The sequence below is a fragment of the Jaculus jaculus genome, chromosome 9 (genome assembly GCF_020740685.1).
Source record: "Jaculus jaculus isolate mJacJac1 chromosome 9, mJacJac1.mat.Y.cur, whole genome shotgun sequence".
NCBI classification, from domain to species: Eukaryota; Metazoa; Chordata; class Mammalia; order Rodentia; family Dipodidae; genus Jaculus; species Jaculus jaculus.
This window is the reverse complement of record NC_059110.1, coordinates 97,108,746-97,130,281: the sequence shown is the minus strand read 5'-3', so window position 1 is coordinate 97,130,281 and position 21,536 is coordinate 97,108,746. Positions and strand designations below refer to the sequence as shown.

Here is a 21,536-nt window from a genome sequence, read left to right as displayed (position 1 = left end):
GCAGAAAGAATGAGAGAGGGAGAGAGAGAGAGAGAGACTGACATACCAAGGCCACCTGCCACTGTAAAGGAACTCCAAATGTTTGAGCCAATTTGCATTTGGCTTTACATGGGTACTAGAGATCCGAACCCAGGTCATTAGGCTTTGCAAGCGAGTGCCCGTAACAGCCGAGCCCATGAGGAGTAGGTTTAAAGAACTGTACTTGCCTTTCTTTTAGCTTTGGCTACTCAGGAGGAAAAAACAAATCAGCTTTTCAGTAAGAAAAGAATGCTCAACAGTTTGTTAAGAGAGATTTCCTCTACTTCCCCATTTTGCTTGCTGATGACTCTATAGCAGCGAGAAATGGGAAACAGAAAGGATGTTTGCAGACAAGTACCACTTAATTAGTTCAGGCCTCTTCACTTCCTGCCAGGATTACCACAGGCCCCCAACAAGTCTCCTGGCATCTTGTTTCTGCAAACATCTTACCTTCTCACAATCATGCGGAGTCTTTCAGAGGTTACTCATGCTCATCTGGGTAAAATTCAAACTTCGAGATTTGGCCCTGGGATGACTTCTCCAGCCAAATCTTTCCCCATCAATGCCAATTTATCCAGTCCTTCCCTTCTTTCTTCTGTGAACTTCCCCTCCCCCATTAGTCTTTTCCCAGCTCAACTCAACTCATCCTTCAAGATTTAGTTTCACTGTCCCACCCACCCCCCAGGAAGTTCTCTTGAGCCCTCTTAATATATTAGGACCCTCAGCATATTTATCGGCCCTCTTTGGCTTCAGGAAAGCTGTTCTCTATACCTCAATATCTCAATCTAGAAAATTGGAATAACACAGTATGTAACATAAGAATCTTATAGCAAAGATACCTGGCACACTGCCTGATATATATTATCTGTCACATATTAAGTGTTAAATTGTAGTGATTATTTAATCCAATCTCTTTATTGTGTATGAGAAAACAGATCCAGGAGGGTCAAATGACTGGGTGGAATAAAGACTGGAAAGGGGAATGTTGAATCTGCTCATAAAAGTTTATCAACTTAATTTCAAAGTAAGGATATTAGGGGAAATTGACTTCAAATTTCCTGTTTAAATGATACAGTTGATATCAAACTTGAGGTGAAGAGAGGATATGCTACATTATCAAGAAAAGTAGCAAATCAGAGTGATTTTTCAGGCAATTCAGGAATTAAAATGTTTTCTTAATTGTCTCAATTGCTCATCTACTGTTTTTTTTCTTTTTCTTTTTTCTGCTCCTGTCTATATTCACGGAGGTGGGTCTGCATGTCCACTAAGTAAAATGCTGTGTAACTTCTTGGCATTTTTTTTCTATCAAATTAAGTATAACGTTAAACCATTAACATGACCTTAAGCAAATCAATATTTTCTCTAGGCTCAAGACCACTCTCTCTACCACCTAATTGGTTCCTTAGCTATCAGCTTTTGACTCTAGACTTGTATTACCCAGCAGAGTAGCCATTAGTCACACTTGGCTATTGAGCCCTTGAAATGTGGCTAGTCTGAATTGAAATGTGCTTTAAGCATACAACAAAAATAGCACGGATTTTGAAAGTTTGCTTATAAAAAAAAGCTCTCTCAGTGGCGCATGCCTTTAATCCCAGCACTTGGGAGGCAGAGGTAGGAGGATCGCTATGAGTTCAAGGCCACCTTGAGACTACATAGGGAATTCCAGGTCAGCCTGGGCTAGAGTGAGACCCTACCTAGAAAAACAAAAACAAAAAAAAAAAACAACAAAAACTGCAAGTAGATGAATATACATATATACATATGCTTTTGCATATGTATGTGTATGGGTGTGTGCATAGACACATGTTCTTATACATGTGAGCACATATGTGCAGGTGTGCATACGTATGGAGCCTGGAGGCTGACACTGAGTGTCTTCCTCAGTTGCTCTGCACTGTATTTCCTGAGGCCAGGTCGACCACTTGAACTCAGAGCTCCATGATTCAGTGAGGCTCACTAGCCTGGCCAGGGCATCCCATGCCTGTGCCTCCTCAAAGCTGAGGTTATATGTGAGCTGCCATGTTCCCCTGGGTTCTGGGGATCCGAACTCCTGTTCCTCATATTGCACTCAGGTAAGTGCTTGGTCTGCTGAGCCACCTCTATCTTTTATGTTGACTTACATGTAACGTGGTACAACATCTAATATATTGGACAAGAAACTTGTAGCATGGCTGCTGAAACAATTTCAAGTATAACTTGGTCTCTTAATTCTTATTACATTTCCATTAGATAGTTCTGTTGTAGACCTGGTACCTTTTTCAGGATTAGGTATGGAACATTAGTCCTAAAATCGGGCTTTGCCCTTTCCTGGACTTTTCTGTCTCAAGTAATGTGACTATGTCCAAGAAGAAACCCAAGAACAAGGAGTTTATAAGCCAGTGCCTCTATCCTTCCCTTCAGAATGGAGCCTGTGAAAGAAGCTCAAAAAAGTTTTAAATGTAGATCACTGAATTCATATTTCAGAGAGCAGAAGATAATCAGTGATTAACGACCTGAGGCTATCTCTAAAAGTCACCTTAAAATTCCTCACTGGATTACTGCTTATAATTATTTTACTTGGATTTTCTTGTTTCATCATTGCAACAACTCTGACATTTAGTGCTATTTTACATCCACAGTGTATAAATGAGTAAGCTGAAGTTAGGGAGGTATTAGGAGTAAAGTTTTGACTACAAGTTGTCTGCTGCCATATCTAGTAAGATTGAAAGCTCCTTGTATATAGACAAGCTCCATCTTATCCATTCATGTCTTGACATGAATGAATGAATGAATGGTCAACGTGTATGTGTATACTGTAAATATAGTATGACCTCAACCATGTAGGGGAAAATTGGAAGGATATGAATCAAAATGTTAAAAGACGGTTAATAATGGAGATGTGATAGACTTTGTGGGTCATGTACATTTCCTTATCTTAATACTTTTCTGTATCTTTAAACCTTTTTGTTTGTGAGACAGGGACTTGCTCTTTAGCTCAGGGCTGGCATTAAGCTTGCTCATGATTCTCCTGCCTTAGCTTTCTTAGTACATGTACCACTACACCAGGTTTTTCAGAGTGGAATCTATCTATCTATCTATCTATCTATCTATCTATCTATCTGATATATATATATATATATATATATATATATATATATATATAGTGTGTGTGTGTGTGTGTGCTTTTATCGTTGACGAGCTTATACTGACAAATTACTATCTCCCAAAGTCTCCATTTCTGTTAGTCTTCAAAGACGTCATTTTGGCTGAAAGTGGTTCTGGAGATGCTCTGCGTAGAGTGACAATGTTCTCATCTTCTCCTTTCCTACCACGAGGTTTCCAGCGTCCTTTCAGTGTCGCCATATCAGTCCTCCACTTGCAGAATTCTCCCTTCCTTCTCTCAGTCTCTTTCTGTTGATAACTACTTTTCCTTCTCCACCCCCCACTCTTTCCCTCCTCCCTTTCTACATAATCTTCTTCCTATTCCTTTCTATGGTCCTCAGAATTTTTTTCCTGTCTTCCAGCTTTCCCACGCCCCCCCCCCCCTTTTGAGGTAGGGTCTTGCTGCTCTGACCTGTCATTCACTAGTCTCCCAAGTGCTGGGATTAAAGGCATGTGCCACCATGCCCAGCTTTTTAAAAATTATTATTATTCTTTGTTTATTTGCGAGGAGAAAGGGGCGCAGAAAATGGATGTACTAGGGCCTTTAGCCTCTGCAAACAAACTCCAGATGCATGCACTACTCTGTGCATCTGGCTTTATGTTGGTACTGGGGAATTGAACCAGGGTTGTTCGTCTTTCCAGGCAAGTGCCTTAACTACTGAGCCATCTCTGCAGCCCATTTTCCCTTCTTTTTGAGCAGACTGACATTCAAATGCAAAGTCAATCCAATGTTATTTGCTACCTGGTAGGTTTTACACAGATTCTCCCTGCCACTAGAATCCTAGAGAGGTGTGTTAGGTTAGGTGCGTGTGTGCCTGTGTGTGCGTCTCAATGGCAGTCAAAACTCAGGAGGAAAACAGCAGAACAAAGATGTGAAGATTCTCCCAGGGAAAGAGATGAACAGAGGAGCTCTTACCTCACTGGGTCTAGGGATCACTGTCTCCTGTTGCTGGCACTCAGTTATAAAGGATACCGACCTTAGTTGATTTGAGCTCCTGGATTGAATTAGTCCTGGCTGTATGATTGACTTTGATATGTGGCCTTTGGATCTGAATTGGGTTTAATAAGATTTAACTGCTTCAAAGGGCTTTATAAGAATTCATTTTATCCTTCAAATCTGATTTCAAAGCTGCCTACTTGATGACGCCTTCTCAACTTGGATGCCCCTCCTCTAGTGCGCCTAGTGTGTGACAGTTGATGCCTATCTCATTCAAGCTTCTCCCATGACTTATCTTACTCTACAGGAAGTGTTTCTTTTATTACATCTCCAGAAGCCCTGAGGAACAGGCAGGTATCTTATTCATATTTGTATCTCATGCCTCATGAAGACCAAGAGCACACTCAATTGAGCTACGACCCCCCCTCCTTTTTTCCTCTTTCTGTTTTTGAGGCAGTCTTGCTATTCTCCCAGGCTGGTCTTGAACTATTCATCTTCCTGTCTCAACCTCCTGAGTGCTGGGATTGCAGGCATGTGCCACCACCCAATGATTTTAAAAGTCATTATTAATGATTAACATTGAGCAAGCCCTGGGACAGTACGGAAGACTGCATTGTTTCATTTTCCACACACTTTAGGAGAAAAGTACTTTTATTATCCCCAATTTACAATTAGTGAATTTGATCTAAGGTCAAGTTTGATCTGAGGTCAAGTAGAAAGTGGCAGGACTTTTTATGAAGGCTGTTGTTTCAAGAATCGGGCTCTTAAGCAGCACAAATGGACAAATAGGTGAGTAGGAATGCTCTTGCATCCTGTGGCTAAAGAAGTGACCCAGAATCCACTGCTGAACAGAGATAATTACAATTTAACATTATAACTCCCAACTAGCTGATGCTTCTAAGTTTTTAATTTCCCTCTCTTCACCTTCCCTGTCATCTGTTCTAAAATTCTCAAGGAATTAAAAAAAATATTTATTTGAAAAAGAGTGCACCAGGGCCTCCAGCCACTGCAAATGAACTCCAGACACATGCTCCACCTTGTGCATCTGGCTCACATGGATGCTGGAGAATTGAACCTGGGTCCTAAGGCTTCCCAGGCAAGCATCTTAACTGCTAAGCCATCACTCCAGCCCTCAAGGACTTTGTTTTTTTGAACTCTTAATTTGAAGTGTTATTTTTCCAAGAGTGAATGTTGGGGCAGAGAACTAACAACGTATTTCATTCTTGTTATTTATTTGTAGGTTACAAAATCAAGCACCTAGTGTGTGCTATTTTTATTTAAAGTGTGTGTGGGGGGGCATTGTAGGGTCTCTCTTTGCATCCATTTTATATGTGCAGCTTGGGAATTGAACCCCTAGCAGGCAGGCTTTGCAGGGAAACCCATTTAACCACTGAGCCATCTCCCCAGCCCCTAAGAGCCTTTATAGACAGTAGTGAACAAGACTGTGATTCTTACGAGGCTTCTGGAGCTCACACTCCAGTGGAACCTTTTCATACAGTTCACTTGCTTCTCACAGTCACCACATGAGGTAATGACGACAGCTGATGACAACTCGTTACAGTGCTCATCTGTGCCAGGTGCAGGCCTGGTGCTCCATGTGCAGTTATACAGCACAACTTAGGTAGTGAAAGGGTATGTTTCCTCCATTTTGTAGATGAGAACAATCGAGTCCCAAAGCGGTATGAAACTGGTTCAAGCTTCCATCCCTGGGCAGCAGGACTCTTAATTCCAAGGCTATCAACCACCAGGTTTTATCGTTTCATTTCTCTATCTCTTTCTCTCTCTCTCTCTCTTCATACCACAACTCTTAAGCAATTGAGTCCGGTACCCATCCAGCGATGTGCCTCTGAAATCCAAGAGTTTGGGCTGCACCCCCAGCGGCTCCATGGAAGAAAAAAAGAGAATGCATTGGATTTTTTTTTTTTTTTTTTTTTGGCCAACTTTCTCTTTGAAAGAATTCAAACTGATTTCCAAGTAATCCTAATAGATTTTGAAGTGAACCCTTGCTGTAGTGTACACTCCGGGGAGGGGGGAGGGGGAGGGCAAGAAAAAGATTAAGGGCCAAGGCCTCCCTCCCCCGTTCCCCCCCCCCCAACGTTCCCCTGGGTCACTTTACAATGAGCCGGGGCACCCAGCAGATGGCGCTCTCTTAGTGACCACTAAAGCTTAGCTGGCCCGAGTCCCGGGGCCTCAACCGCCTGGGCCGAGAGCTTTCCCAGCCCTCCCTCCCTCCCTCCCTTCCTTCTCTCCTCTCTCTCTCTCTCGCTCTCCCCCCCTCCCCACGGAGCCCGGCACCACGTGACCTCCAGGCGGCCAATGGGCGAGCAGAGAGGGCGAGCTGGTCCCTGTGGCCGCCATTAAAGCGAAGGGAAAACCCGTGAATTCGGATTAAAGGGGGAGGAAAAAACACACACACACACTTACACACACACACACACGCACACCGCCCGCTGGGCCCACAAAATGGGGGAGACTACGGCGTCCAGGCGGTGAGGCCGCAGGAGAGCAGACGTTGAGGGAGGCTTGGCCCGGGCATCCCCACGAAGACACGAGCCGGAGAGAATGGACTGAGCCCTCCTCCTCCTCCTCCTCCTCCGCCGCCGCCACCGCCGCCGCCACCGCCGCCGCCGCGGAGCCTCTCCGGGCTTTGAGGACATCGCGGCCCGGGGAGGAGAGAGCCTGCGCTCGCTCCCCTCCGGCTTCTCGTCCTCTCTCCTCGCCGTCCCTCCGGGGGGCTTGCTCGGACTCTGCCCGCTCGGACTCTCCAGCGTCTTGATTATTTATTGTGTAATTTATTATTCTTATTTTTATTATTACTATTGTTATCTTTTTTTTTTTTTTAAATTTTTTCTTTTCTTTTCCTGGCGTGGAAGGGGCACACATCCCTGCCGTCCTCCCGGAGAAGGGACGAGGAGCGTCCGCAGCGCAGGCTCGGGTCCTTTTGCCCCCCTCTCCCCCGGTTCCCCTCCACCGCCGGGGACGGCTGGCCGTGCCGTGCCGGGCCTGCGGGGCGTGCGGGGGGCTGCGGCGGCGGCGGCGGCGCCGGGGCGGTGGGTGGGTGGGGAGGGCGGGCGGCCCGGCGGCCTCTTCTTCCACCGCCCCCCCCGCCCGCCCGCCTGCCTGCCTGCCTGCCCGCCTGCCCGCCGGCCGTCGTCGTCCCTCCCTCCCGCTCTCCCTCCCTCCTTCCCTCCCTCCCTCGCCGGTGTCTGGGTTATTTCTCTCTCTCCGGTCCGAGGCGGCGGTAATGGCGGATGGTTGTGGGTTGTGGCGCCGGCGGCGGCTGCTGTGAGGGACGATGAGTTCCTCGGTGCCGAACGGGGCCAGCCTGGAAGATTGTCACTGTAACCTCTTCTGCCTGGTGAGTGCCGCGCCGCGCCGCGCCGGGCCGGGGCCGCGGGCGGAGGGAGCGAGGCGGGGTGCGTGTGCGTGCGTGTGTGTGTGCGTGTGTGTGTGCGTGTGTGTGTGTGTAGGTGGGAGGGTGGGGGAGGGGAGGGGGCCGCGAGGCGCGCCCTTGGGCCGTGGGGGAGGGGGCCGGGTCGGATCCAGATGCCTGAGTCCCCCCCTCCCCCCCCGCACCCCCGAGCTAGGCCCCGCCGGAGTCGGCCTGCCGCTGGAGGTAGCGAGGGTGGGGGGTGTCTCCGCGGCCGTGCACCCCACCTCTGCTGGAGGAGTGGTGCCTGGTTTTTTTTTTTTTCCCCCTCTCTTTCTGATTCTTGTTGGAGTCGCTTTCTTTTTGCTTCCTTCCCCCCCCCACCCCGACACACTACGTACACTTGTCCCCCAACTTGAGCTTTCTTATCTAGCTGGGCGCTAAACATTTATTTCCCTCCGGGTTTTCTTGGCTTGACTCTTCGCTTTTCGGATTGAACCTGTATCCCTTCTTCACACTTTGCATTATTTGCCACCCCCCCCGCCCCCCGCCTTACTCCACCGCCTTTTATCCTCTGATCGCTTGGTTTTCCCCTAAGAAACAGGACTCCAAAACTTTCTGGGCTGAAAAACCCACTTCGTTTTTACTTTTTTTTTTTTTTTTTTTTAAGTCAGGACTAGCTACAGGGCTACTTTCTTCTGTGGGTGACTTCAGATCTTTGTGCGTAAAAACCAGCGGATGCCATTTCATATGTTTTCTTTTTAGACTTTAAAAACACTTTGCCATTTTGACAATTTCTAGCCATCTTGCTTTTATTAGAACATTATGTTTTTGTGAGAGTGGAGGGACTGATGGAGGAGGTGCTGTGGTTTTGCACCAAAACCTCTTATTTGTTCTGTAAGTGTCTGTTTTGCTTACTTTTTTAGAATGTTTTGAGCAAGCTGCTCCTTATTTTATTGAAATGAAAAGTCCGGGGACGCTGGATGTAGGGGTGATTGTGTAGTTTGGCTGTGCCTGGTAACATCCAACAGTGACTTTTGTCAAAAGTACTAACTGTTGCAAATTTCTAGTCCTGAATTGGACGAAAGCTTAGCTTCTTCACCAGTGACTTAAAGTTCGAGTGACTTTCTTTTTCATTTTTTCCTGTGCTGTGAGAAATATTAAGAGTATATGATAGGTAAATGAATTAAGTGGGCGGAGCATAACTAGTTGGCAAGTATAAACTGCCAGTCATGTATCAGCAGTTTCGTTTTTGGCACCTTCTGCGTTCTATAACTAAGTTAGAATAAAGAATTATTAAACTTGCTTTGTTGAATTTCTTTTTTGATAATACATGGAGGTCTTCAATGTACTTGACAGTGTCCATTAATCAGCAACTCTTTCGAAGTAATAAGCAGGTTTAACATTTCTGTCTTCTCCAGCTGGATCTATTTTTGGTACTTTTAGCGTTGGCTTCTTTCAAGGCAGACTGGCACAAATCTGACCGGTCTTTGGGACTTAGTTCTTTTCCTAAAGAGGTGTATTTGTTTGTGAGGAATTAATCGCCATTCCTCCCCCACCCCCCAGAAGTTCAGTTGTCTTTTCATAGCCAGGAGTTCTTGTAAACTTGGAATGCTGGGGGTCTTTAATTTACAGCTCACTAAGGGACAAATGTGATCAGTGAGGACTTAGGACAGAGAGGAAACAGTGTAGTACTAAAGTACATGTTTGTTTAACATCGTTATTTTTATTTCTACTGCAGACACATTTTATTTATTAATGTGCTATTCAGTCACATGTTGGTGTTAACTTTTTAAACTTTTTTTTTCCTTTTCCTTGAATTCTTGGCTTAAGTTCAGAATTATTTTCAGGGTGGGTTGTTTTTGGTCATAATCTCCTTTCCATGTGTTAAGCATGTATTGAAATTTGTGATATCTTAATGAAATCAGGGACTTTATAGTGAATGCTTTTGACTTTAAGTAATGTACAATAATACCAAAAAAATCATGCTTTCTTTCCTTCAGGCTGACTTGACAGGAATTAAGTGGAAAAGATATGTATGGCAAGGCCCAACTTCTGCCCCTATTCTGTTTCCGGTGACAGAAGAAGACCCCATTTTGAGCAGTTTTAGTCGCTGCCTAAAGGCAGACGTACTTGGTGTTTGGCGGCGAGATCAAAGACCTGGAAGAAGAGAATTGTGGATATTTTGGTGGGGTGAAGATCCCAATTTTGCTGACCTTATTCATCATGACTTATCAGGTGAAAACAATTTGTCATTTCTAAATGGTGATGTAGCGACATTTCATTTCCCAAAATGTCATTTGTATTATAAAGTGTGTGTGTGTGTGTGTGTGTGTGTGTGTGTGTGTACATATGCCTGCCTGCTTACAAAGCACTGTTAAGTATGAAGCTGTAAAAACACAGCTTCAGTGTTTTATTTCACCACAGTTATTTCATTTAACTTAAATTATCCGTGTGTCATGGGAGACTTAAAGTTTTGAATAACTCTCCTTCCTTCATGAAGCTTTCTTTCTTCCTTCCTTCCTTCCTTCCTTCCTTCTCACAGGCAGTTTGCATTTTACATTAACCTAAGAAAAATGGAAATCTGGGAGCATTGTTTCTAACACAGTTATATAATATTTTTGAAGCCAAATGTAATTCATCTTTGAGTCTGAGCTGTTGCTGCTCTTGTATGACAGATATTGTAGGAGTAACTTTCTCTGCTGTTTTTGTTATTGTTATGTGTGATTATTATTTTATTAACCTGGGGAGGCAGACACTAATTTTTATTTTATTTTTGGAAAGTGACTCTTAGATACTGTTTCATCAAAGAGTATATTAACATGAGCCAAGTGCCACTTTATTTAGCTTTTATAGGACAAAGGGTCATTAATCTGAAAGGTTACACAGAAATAATTTTTATTGTGAGCAAACAAATGGAATTACTATTTTCTTGACTTTTAGAACCAAATCCTACTTTAGAAACTATAGCCCTTCATGTAATTGCTTGAAGCCTGTGTGTACTTTAAACTATTAAGAGTCAGAGTAAGTGAATCTTTAATAATAGAATTAGTTGTATGCTGCAGGCAACCAGGTGCTCAGTGAGTTAGTTTGATAATGATTTGTGACAGTTAAATTGGGGATTTTTAAGTCATTTTTAAAAAGGCATTCTTACATGAAAGTTAGTTCTCTGATGTTTCTGTCACTGACCTTAGAGGATCTGTTTTATTTTGCATGACATGTAATCCAGGTGTTTGTGTCTTTGATTTTTCTTTCTTTTCTTTTTTTTTTTTTTTTGAGATATTCTCATGTAGTCTAGACTGACCTTGAATTTTTATTCTTTTATGATAAGGCTTTCCTGCTACTGAAAAGTGTAGTCCTTAGTTAGAAGTGTATAATGTAGAGCTTCATGTAGTACAGGCTGCCTTCAGACTTGCTGTGTAGTTGAGACTGGCCTTGAATTCCTAATCTTCTTGCTTTTATCTTCCAAGTGTTGGGATCATAGGTGTATAACACCACACCTGGCTTGTAAAGTAGTTCTAAATAGAATGATGAGTTGTAGCTATGTAAGTTTACATATATATAAAATTATTTGGTTTTGTTTTTTGAGGTAGGGGCTTACTCTAGCTCAGGCTGACCTGGAATTCACTATGTAGTCTCAGGGTGGCCTCGAACTCACAGCGAGATATATGTATATATTTTTAGTGGTTTTAGCAAGAAGATGCTATTTGTTTTGCCAAAAACTAAGCCTACCAGCCTCCTTTTTCTTTCATTAACTTGGGTATATATGAATTATTTTAATCTATAAATGGTTCATAAAACCTCATGAGAATGTTTAAAAACGTTTTTTTTTTTGGTAGTGCTGGGAATTGAACTCATGGTCATAGTTATTCATGTTTGGCCAGTGCTGTGCTACTGAATGATACCCCCAGCCCACTGTTGTTGCTGTTATTTTTTTAGTATGGGGAGGTGGGCACATGCACATCCCTGGTGGCATATGCCCAGAGGTCTGAGGAAGACATGCTCTTCTGATTTTCCCGAGACAGTATTTCTCTCTAAATCTGGAACTTTGTTTTTCAGTTAGTCTGGCTGAGCCCCAGTGATCCTATGTCCACCCCCCCCCCCCAGTGCTGGGGTTATACTGTGTTCATACTGTCTTCTTTGTGGGGTGCTGGGGATCAAATTTGGGTTCACATGCTTGTGTAGCAAGTAGCAAGTGCTCTTACCCACTGAGCCCTGAGCCATGTCTCTAGTCCCTCCTTTCTTTTTTTTTTTTTTTTTTTGGGAGGCCTGGTCTCTCACTCACTCAAGCTGACCTGGAACTCACTCTTTAGTAGTCCAGCCAGGCTTTGAACTCACAGTGATCTTCCTACCTCAGTTTACTGAGTGCTGGGATTAAAGGTATGTGCCACCAGAGCCAGCTTTGATAGACTATTTTTAACCTGTTGATGAACTGAATTGTTTTCGTTTTCTGAGGTAGGGTCTCACTCTAGCTCAGGCTGACCTGGAAGTCACTATGTAGTCTCAGAGTTGCCTCGAACTCACTGCAATCCTCCTACCTCTACCTCCTGAGTGCTGGGATTAAAGTTGTGTGCCACCATGTTGATGAACTATATATTTTTAAAAATATTTTTTATTCTTTAACAAGTTTATATATGTGTATGTAATGTATTTTGATCATGTTCACCTTCATTATCTCTTATCCCCCTCACATTCCCACTGAATTCCTTCTTCCCCAGAAGATTCCTCCCCCTACTTTCAAGTATTATTATTATTATTTTTTTAAATCCAGGGTCTTATTGGATAGCCTAGGCTCTGATTGGTTTTGGATATATAGTGTGGGCTGATCTCAAACTTGTGATAGTATGCTCAGCCGCCTCAGGTGCTAGGATATAGGCTTGCACCACCACACCTAGCCTTGAACAAACCTTCTTGTTTTTTTTGGGGGGGGGGTTGAGGTAGGGTCTTGCTTTAGCCCAGGCTGACCTGGAATTCCTTAAAGTGTCAGGGTGGCCTTGAACTCACTGCACTCCTCCTTCCTCTGCCTCCTGTGTGCTGGTGATTAAAGGCATATGCCACCACGCCCAGCCAAACCTTTTTAAAAAGATTCCAGGAAATATATTTTGTGTAATTAAAGGTAATTTTAATTATATACTATTTAGTTTTACCATAATTGGAGTAAGATTTTGAAAAATTAAAAACCTATTATACTATACTATAGTATAATGGGAATGGTTTTTCTTCTAAGTTTTATGTTATTTAGAAATGTTTTCTCTAGCAAAACTGGCTTACAGTTTAAATTTTCTTCTTGGGGCTGGAGTGATGGCTTCGTGGTTATGATGCTTGCCTACAAAGCCTAAGACCCAGATTCAATTCTTCAGTACCCACATAAACCAGATACATAAGGTGGCACATGTGTCTGGAGTTGATTTGCAGTGGCTGGAGGCACTGGCACACCCATTCTGACTCTCAAATAAATATTGAAAAACTTTTTCTTTTCAAGCTGTGTTTAACACATTTTCAAAAATTGCACTTTAATATAGATAATGATCCTTGAATATAATGAAAGTAATTTTAGGAGATCAGATTTTAGTTGTCAGATTTTGCTGAATAGTATTGAATTGTGGCCTAAAAGTTTCATCAAAGTGGAAGTGATTGAAATAGTAACTGCAGGTCCAATAGAGTAGCATAAGATCCTATGTCCTGCTCCACATCCAGCCCTGAGTAGTTTTAGTTTACACAGTTCATGATATTTATAAATATTTTAACTTTTTAACCTGCTATTTACTTCTTAATGTTACTTAAATCAGACATTTCTTAAAGAATAATAAGGTCTTTTCAGATGGAGTATATTTGTCTTGCCCTTTTCTTTGCTCCAGGGACACCGTCTGCCTCCCCTTTGGGGTAATTAGTCCGCCTCTGTCGCTCTAGCTAACCCCTTTCATTTCTTTCCATCTGTGGCACTCTGTTCCCTTCTTTTAAGCTCCCCTGAGAAGAGAGCAGCTGGACAGTAGGGGTGGCATCAGCTGCAGGAGGCAGTCCTGAGTTCCAAGTGGAGGTGTAGCACTGAGGAAAAGGGACCCGGAAGGGCCCAGGTGGTAACGAAAAAGCTAGTTAATTTAGCCTGAGCCTGCTCTTCCCAGGCGCCTCTCTGTTGGCTTCAGTGCTTACCACACCTTGTTACTGAAATATTTGTGATCCTGTTGCTAATAGGCAGGCCACCTTTTTAAGAAGGGTGGGGATAGAAGGAGGCATTCACTGTTCAAGATTAGAACTGTTGGTGTTTTCAGCTGAAATGTTCAGTAACAAAGGCATCCAGGGCATATGCTTAATCTAACCCTTATCTTCTTTGTCTCAACCACAATGTATGGTTTTTTAGAATAATCTTCATTTTAGGTTAATTTAAAATTTATAGAAAAGTTGAAAGACTCTAGAAAGTTATTGTGTGATGTGTCCTTAGTTTCCTTTATTGTTAACATCTACATTAGTGATATATTATTCATAACAAATTAAGCAGTGTTATTTTATTATTAATTAAAAGTATTTTGATTTATTTATTTCTACCTGATTTACTTTTCTTGTCCTCAAATTCTATCTAAGTTGCCATATAATAGTAGCTAGTTGCCATCTTATATGCTTCTAGACTGTGACTTATTCTCAGACTCCCCCCTATGTTTTGTTCTTCATGATTTTGACAGCTCTCAAGAGTTTAGTCAGATTTCTAGCAGGTTAAATTTCAGTCTCCCTCTGTGTCTCTTTATCACTTGTTTAGGACACCTTTTTTTTTCACTTTAGCTGATTATAGAAATGTGAACTCATCTTAAAATAATTGATAAAGACCAGTTCTAGTAAACTACTTTGATTTGGTGAACAAGCTTTAACTTGTTATTCTTTTTTTTAGTAGTAGTAGTAGTAATAGTAGTCGTCAGTAGTATTTCACAAAGTAATTTGTAAAGGCCTGATGATTTTTGAATCAGCATTGGTGCTGACTGATTTGTTCAAGATCTCTTTTTTTTTTTTTAAAGATTTTTATTTATTTATTTGACAGTGACAGAGAGAGAAAGACAGGTAGAGGGAGAGAGAGAGAATCGGCGCGCCAGGGCTTCCAGCCTCTGCAAACGAACTCCAGATGCGTGCGCCCCCTTGTGCATCTGGCTAACGTGGGACCTGGGGAACCGAGCCTTGAACCGGGGTCCTTAGGCTTCACAGGCAAGCGCTTAACCGCTATGCCATCTCTCCAGCCCTGTTCAAGATCTCTTGAGTTCCAAAGCCAAATGCATATGAGTTTTTTTTTTTAAAACTCTGTTTCTAGGAGAATAGATGATTGAAGAGGTGTTGATTTTTTTTTTTTTTTTTTTTTGAGGTGGGGGTCTTTCTAGCCCAGACTGACCTGGAATTCACTATGTAGTCTTAGGGTGGCCTTGAACTCTTTGCAGTCCTCCTGCCTCTGCCACCCAAGTGCTGGGATTAAAAGCATGCGCCACCACGCCTGGCTTGATTAAAAATAATAATAATAATTTTATGGGCTGGAGTGATGGCTTAGCAGTTAAGTATTTGCCTGTGAAGCCTGAGGACCCCAGTTCGATGCTCGATTCCCCAGGACCCACATAAGCCAGATGCTGTGCGCCCATTCTCTCTCTCTGCCTCTTTCTCTCTGCCTTTCTGTCTGTTGTTCTCACATAAATAAATAAAAATAAATAAACATAATTTTATTTTGGTATGGGCAGGTGCATGCACCTGTGTGCATGCATGTGTGCACTTTAGCCGTTGCTGCTGCAAATGATTGCTAGACACTCACCACTTTTTACATCTGGATTACATGGATGGCTTGGGAATTGAACCTGGGGTCAGCAGACTTTGCAAGAAAGTGCTTTTAACTCTTGAGCCATCTTCCTAGCCTCCATGTTGATTTATTTTTATGGAAAAGGAATTAAGGAACAAGAGTGTTCTGGTTGCAGGTTTAATTTCTTTCTTTTCTCTTTTTCTTGTACATTAAGTTTTGAGGCAAACCTTGTTTTAGTGGTTGTGATATTGGGCGACAGAGGCTTAATGTTTGTGGTGGCAAAAATCTAGGCAGAAGTTTCTAGTGGGTGGGACTGATTGATTCTTTAAAGTGTACTATTGGCTTTAAAGCAAGATTGTTTTATTTTCACTGGTATGTCTTTGAAGGAGAAGAGTTTCCTGTTTATTCTTATTTTGTGTCCTCTATGATTTTCAGAATTTTATTGCTATTATTGATATTTATTACAAAAATTATTTCCTCTCCCAATATTACCATCTTTAATAAATATTTCTAAGTTAGACTGTGATAAGACTCAGAAAACTGATACCCGATAAGTAAAAATGTAGACTGAATCAGCACTCATGATGTTTGTTCTCTGTCATGGCTCCTGAGGACTCTACATGGCAGGCATATTTAGTGATGTGATGACCTCATTTACTGTATTTCTTCTGTGTAGTCTTTTTTGGTCAAGAAAGTATCTTTTAGATCTTTGAGTTAAAGGACTGTACTAGGCTGTTTTTTTTTTTTTTTTTTAAATCTATTTATTTGAGAGCAACAGGGAGAGAAAGAAGCAGTATCAACAAAATTAAGTAATTTTTCCTTCTTTTTCTGTTTTTCAAGGTCGGGTCTCTCTCTGGCCCAGGCTGACCTGGTATTCATTATGTAGTCGCAGGCTGGCCTGGAACTCACAGTGATACTACTACCTCTGTCTCCTCCTGAGTGCTGGGATTAAAGGCATGTGCCACTATGCCCAGTAAAGTAACTTTTTATATGTTTATGTATTTATCAGAAAGAGAATGAGAATGCCAGGACTTCTAGCCACTATGAACGTACCCCCAATGCTTGCACCACCTTGTGTGTCTGGCTTATGTAGGTCCTAGGGAGTCAAACCTGGATCCTTTGGGTTTGCAGGCAAGTGCCTTAATCACTAAACCATCTCTCCAGCCCTAAAGTAACTTTTAAGGTTTTTTTTTTTTTTTTGAGAAAGAGAGAGAGAATGGGCGTGCCAGGGCCTCTAGCCGCAGCAAACAACTCCAGACACATGTGCCATGTTAATTCCTTAAAGTCTACCTTCTTTTTTAAAATACTTTTTTGTTCATTTTTTGTTTATTTACTTGAGAGCGACAGACACAGAGAGAAAGACAGATAGAGGGAGAGAGAGAATGGGCGCGCCGGGGCTTCCAGCCTCTGCAAACGAACTCCAGACACGTGCGCCCCCGTGCATCTGGCTAATGTGGGACCTGGGGAACCGAGCCTCGAACCGGGGTCCTTAGGCTTCACAGGCAAGTGCTTAACCGCTAAGCCATCTCTCCAGCCCCTACCTTCTTTGTAAAAAAAAAAAATTATTTATTTACTTATTTATTTGAGAGAGTAGAGGGAGATGGGGGAGAAAGAGAGTGAGTGATGGAAAGAGAACGGCCATGCCAGGGCATTTAGCCACTGCAAAGGAATTCCAGACATGTGTCATCTTACTTATTTAGGTACTGGGGAATAGAACCTGGTCCTTAGGCTTCACAGGCAAGCACATTAACTGCTATGTCATCTCTCCAGTCTCTTATTTATTTATTTACTTATTAAAAAGTTCACCTGTTTTAGAGAACCACATTAATTACTTTGCAAGTTGACAGTGATTTAGGAAACATTTGAAAGAACAACATAAAATCACCATTAACCTTTGTAGTGGCAGAATTTCCAGTGCAGTTAAAGTCCACTGCCATTATGTTATTTTAGTTAATGTTTATTCTACTGGTTATAATATGTTCTGAATATAAACTGTGTGTTACTGTTAATACATGTCTCTGCTTATACATGTCTACTCAAAAGGTTTGCAGAGGCTATAGGCCCTGGTGAGCCCATTCTGTCTGTCTGTCTCTCCTCCTTTCTGTCTCATTAGATAGAAAGATAAATAGATAGACAGATAAATAGATAGACAGACAGATAGATAGATAGATAGATAGATAGATACTGGAGATGGTGCATATTTGGAAAGTGTTTATAGCTGGGTGGATTGGCTCAAGTCTGTATTCCCAATACTTGGGAGACTGAGACAAGAGAATTGCTGAGAATTTGAGAACAGCCTGGGCTGCATAGTTAGTCCCAGGCTAGCTGGGCTACAGAGGGACATCCTGTCTTAAAAAAGAAAAAGTTATATACAGGAATACTGGATATTAGAAAAGCCTTAATTATGTTTGAACTAAAACATGATCAAATTTAAGCTTCTAAGGTGATAATCACTACTTATAGCTAGATTAACTGGATGCTTTGTTGTGGATATGAAATAGTCCTTTTTTCCTAAGTTACATGCAGACTTACCTCAAAATGACTGATTTTTTTTTTTTCTGATAAGTTAGCATGGAGAAGTTAATAGAATTAGTGGCAAAATTGAGGCTATACAGTTAGTAAATATAGCAGACTTCTTATAACAGAAGTGTCATTTAAAATATAAGTCTTGGCCACATGTGGTGGATATGCCTTTAAATCCCAACATTTGGGAGGCTGAGGTAGGGCATTGCAGTGAGTTGGAGGCCACTCTGAGTTTACAGAATGAATTCCAGGTCAGCCTGGGCTAGAGTGAGATCCTACCTTGAAAAACCAAATGAATAAAAAATAAATAAAATAATAAAGTAAAATATAAGTCTTTAAATTTCCCCCCTTATACCAAATAATCATCATGGAAATTATTGGTTGAAATGAGACTTGGGGTGGCTGATAATGCACTGCTTGCTGGTTGAGCTCGGTGTTAGTAGCTTGGTTTTTATTTATCACTTAGTGTTGTAGTTGAGTCATGAACTAGAAACCTGATGGTCACAAAAGATTTTGAGTTTAATTATTAACTGGCTAGTTATTTTTTTTTCCTTCCAGGTTAAATGATTGGAGGATGTAGGACAAAATAATGAGTGAGCTAGTTTAGAACCAGGCATCATGTACTATGCTTAATATTTTCCAGGTTATACAAGCAAATTTCTTTTTTCATTGATACAGAAACCAAGTCAATGTTTATGGTATTGTTGCCATATTTATACTTGGAAAAGTAGTTTTTTGCAGTTTACTAGAAAACAGGCATTTGGGACTTTTATTTCTTGTGACATAACTTTGATACCTAATACCTTAATGTTTAAGAGATGCATTGAAGGTAGAAGCCAAGTGTGTTGGCCCGTGCTTGTAATTAGAGAGGCGAAATTAGGAGGCCTTGCTGTGAATTTGAAGCTAGCCTGGGCTATACAGTCAGACTTTGTCTCAAAAAAAGAAGACAGGAAGAGATTGAAATGTTCATAGCTTAATATATTGTGAAGTAAAGGAGTTTATGAATATAGATTGAGTTGTCACATGCTTGCTTATCTTTGAATAGATACAGTGTCATTAATTTGCTTTCTGCCTGTTTATTTCTCTTTTAGAAGAGGAAGATGGAGTGTGGGAGAATGGACTTTCCTATGAATGCCGGACTTTGCTTTTCAAAGCAGTTCACAATCTGTTAGAACGGTGTTTAATGAACCGAAACTTTGTACGTATTGGCAAGTGGTTTGTAAAGCCTTATGAAAAGGATGAAAAACCTATAAATAAAAGGTAAGCTCTTAGTTGTTTTTTTTATATTTGTTAATTTTATGACTATAGAGAATATGTACTAAAACAAGCTATTGTTTTACATGGTCAGGAGGTTAATTGGCAAAGTATTCTGTTTTCTTTGACCACTGACTCTTTCTTTTTTAAAATAATCCATTTTAATAGCTGGTTGTGGTGGTTGCACAATTCCAGCACTTGGGAGGCAGAGGCAGGAGGATTGCTGTGAACTTGAGACCACCCTGAAACCACACAGTAAATTCCAGGTTAGCCTGGGCTATAGCAAGACCCTACCTCCAAAAAAAATATAACGAATCCATTTTAAGATATTTCTTGTGGAGAGATGGCTTAGCAGTTAAGTGCTTGCCTGTGAAGCCTAAGGACTCTGGTTTGAGGCTCTATTCCCCAGTACCCATGTAAGCCTGATGCACAAGATGGTGCATGCATCTATAGTTTGTTTGCAGTGGCTGGAGGCCCTGGCTTGCCCATTTTCTCTCTGTCTTTCTCTCTCCCTCTTTTGCTGTCGCTCTCAAATAAATAAAATCTATCTTAAAAAAGATATTTCTTGCAATGGGAATAGCTTGTGACTGATTTTCAATCATGATTTTTAACACAATAGACTATATACTGATTAGGGGTTATAGTAAAAATAATGAAAGCAGGTTTATGTATAGAAATATCCCTATTTAGTACTACTGGTGGAAATAAATGTATAATATTTTGTCAAAATCAAATAATATTAACATGGGTTAAATACATTTACCTCTGTGGCTATGCTTTGGATTAAGTTAACCCCTGTCATTTTCCAATTTTTAAATTCATCTTAATTAAATTTGTGTTCTGCCTAAGGCATATTTATTTTTGGAGTATTTATAATTTACAATTTTGAGTCAAATTTATTATACTGATTAGTGGAAAAGTTGCAGATGCAGGCACAGAAGTACTTTAAGATAAATATCCCTTCTATAATTTAAAAACTTCAGATTAGTACTCTTTTCTGACTTAAATAATACACTTTATCAGAAGATTCAGGCTTTGAGTTTAGGCAAGTATAATAGCATATGGGTGAAGAGAAAAAGGGAGTTTTCCTGAGTTATGTGAGAAGGTAGGAAATAAACATTTGGTTGCAGTTGACACCATTGTCATACGTGCCTATCTTTTTCATGTGTACCTGAAGTTTTTTAAAGTTTTCTGTTTTTTTCCTTTGAGGTAGGGTCTCACTGTAGTCCAGGCTGGCCTGGAATTCACTATATAGCCTCAGGGTGGTCTCGAACTCACTGCAATCTTCCTACCTCTGCCTCCTGAGTGCTGGGATTAAAGGTGTGTGCCACCACGCCTGGCTTTGTTTTCTTCTCCAAACTTAGTAGATGAGTGGGGTAAATAGTCCTGGAGAAATAAAAATTCATTTTTTCATTTTGAAAACTAATGAACATTTATTGTTAACAAAATAATTGTGAAAATTAGGAATGCACTGTGCTGGCAGTGTAACTACGTGGCTCTTTAATATGGGTTGATTTTTCTCAGTAGCAGAGTCAAGAGGGAGCTAATTCATTACTGGTGTATCTGATTATTAATGTCATCAAGGACTCAAGTTTTCCTAGTGTTTTCTTTTTTAAATTTTTATTTATTTGCAGAGAGGGAGTGAGTGAGAATATGAATGAATATGGGTGAGAATGAATATGGGTGTGTCTGCCACTGCAAATGAACTCCAGATACATGCCCCAGTTTGTATATCTGGCTTTACATGGCTACTAGGAAATCCAACCTAGACTGTTAGACTTTTTTTTTTTTTAATTTTTTTAATTTATTTATTTGAGAGCGACAGACACAGAGAGAAAGACAGATAGAGGGAGAGAGAGAGAATGGGCGTGCCAGGGCTTCCAGCCTCTGCAAACGAACTCCAGATGCATGCGCCCCCTTGTGCATCTGGCTAACGTGGGACCTGGGGAACCGAGCCTCGAACCGGGGTCCATAGGCTTCACAGGTGAGCGCTTAACCGCTAAGCCATCTCTCCAGCCTGACTGTTAGACTTTGTAAGCAAGCATCTTTAACCACTGAGCCATTTCTAGTCCCCTTCCCTTGTGTTTTCTGCTTGGCTATCTCTTGTCTTTTGTTTCATCCTAATGGTCTCAGTGGGTATTGAACTTCATACTTGACCAGAGAGTTCAGGCAGGAAGAGAGGATAAGGAATGGCACCGGGGTCAGACAGGAATCTTTTCTGGACATTTGATGTGCATTTTTATACTAAGGGAAGCAAATATCTTTTATTTGGAAGCATTACCACTCTGAACTTTTAAGAAGAAAGGGTGGAGGGATAAATACTTGAAGAGGATATGAATATTGGGTAAGCAGTTAACAAAGTATGCTAGAGTCAATTCTGCCTAGCTACATTTTCAGTTACCTGTGGTTTTCATTTGCCTACAAGTGCCCATGGTCTGGAAATACTACATGGAAACTTCCAGAAATAATTCCTAGGTTTTAAATTGTAAGTTTTACTGAGTAGTATGATGAAACTTTGAGGTTCCCCATTG

At 41.4% G+C, this 21,536-nt stretch overlaps 1 protein-coding gene across 2 annotated transcripts in view; it reads left to right on the top strand.

Moving 5' to 3' along the window:
* The first annotated feature begins 7,240 nt into the window (after nucleotides 1-7,240).
* The window catches only part of Med13 (mediator complex subunit 13), a 124,942-nt gene continuing 110,646 nt past the window's right edge, over nucleotides 7,241-21,536 (top strand). The window contains exons 1-3 of one of the 2 annotated variants that reach the window (XM_045159209.1): nucleotides 7,241-7,454; nucleotides 9,470-9,704; nucleotides 18,843-19,011. In XM_045159209.1, the coding sequence (XP_045015144.1) occupies nucleotides 7,392-7,454; nucleotides 9,470-9,704; nucleotides 18,843-19,011 (467 nt within the window). In that variant the 5' untranslated portion in view covers nucleotides 7,241-7,391. The remainder of the gene's footprint in view (nucleotides 7,455-9,469; nucleotides 9,705-18,842; nucleotides 19,012-21,536) is intronic. The other variant, XM_045159208.1, reaches the window with a different exon arrangement.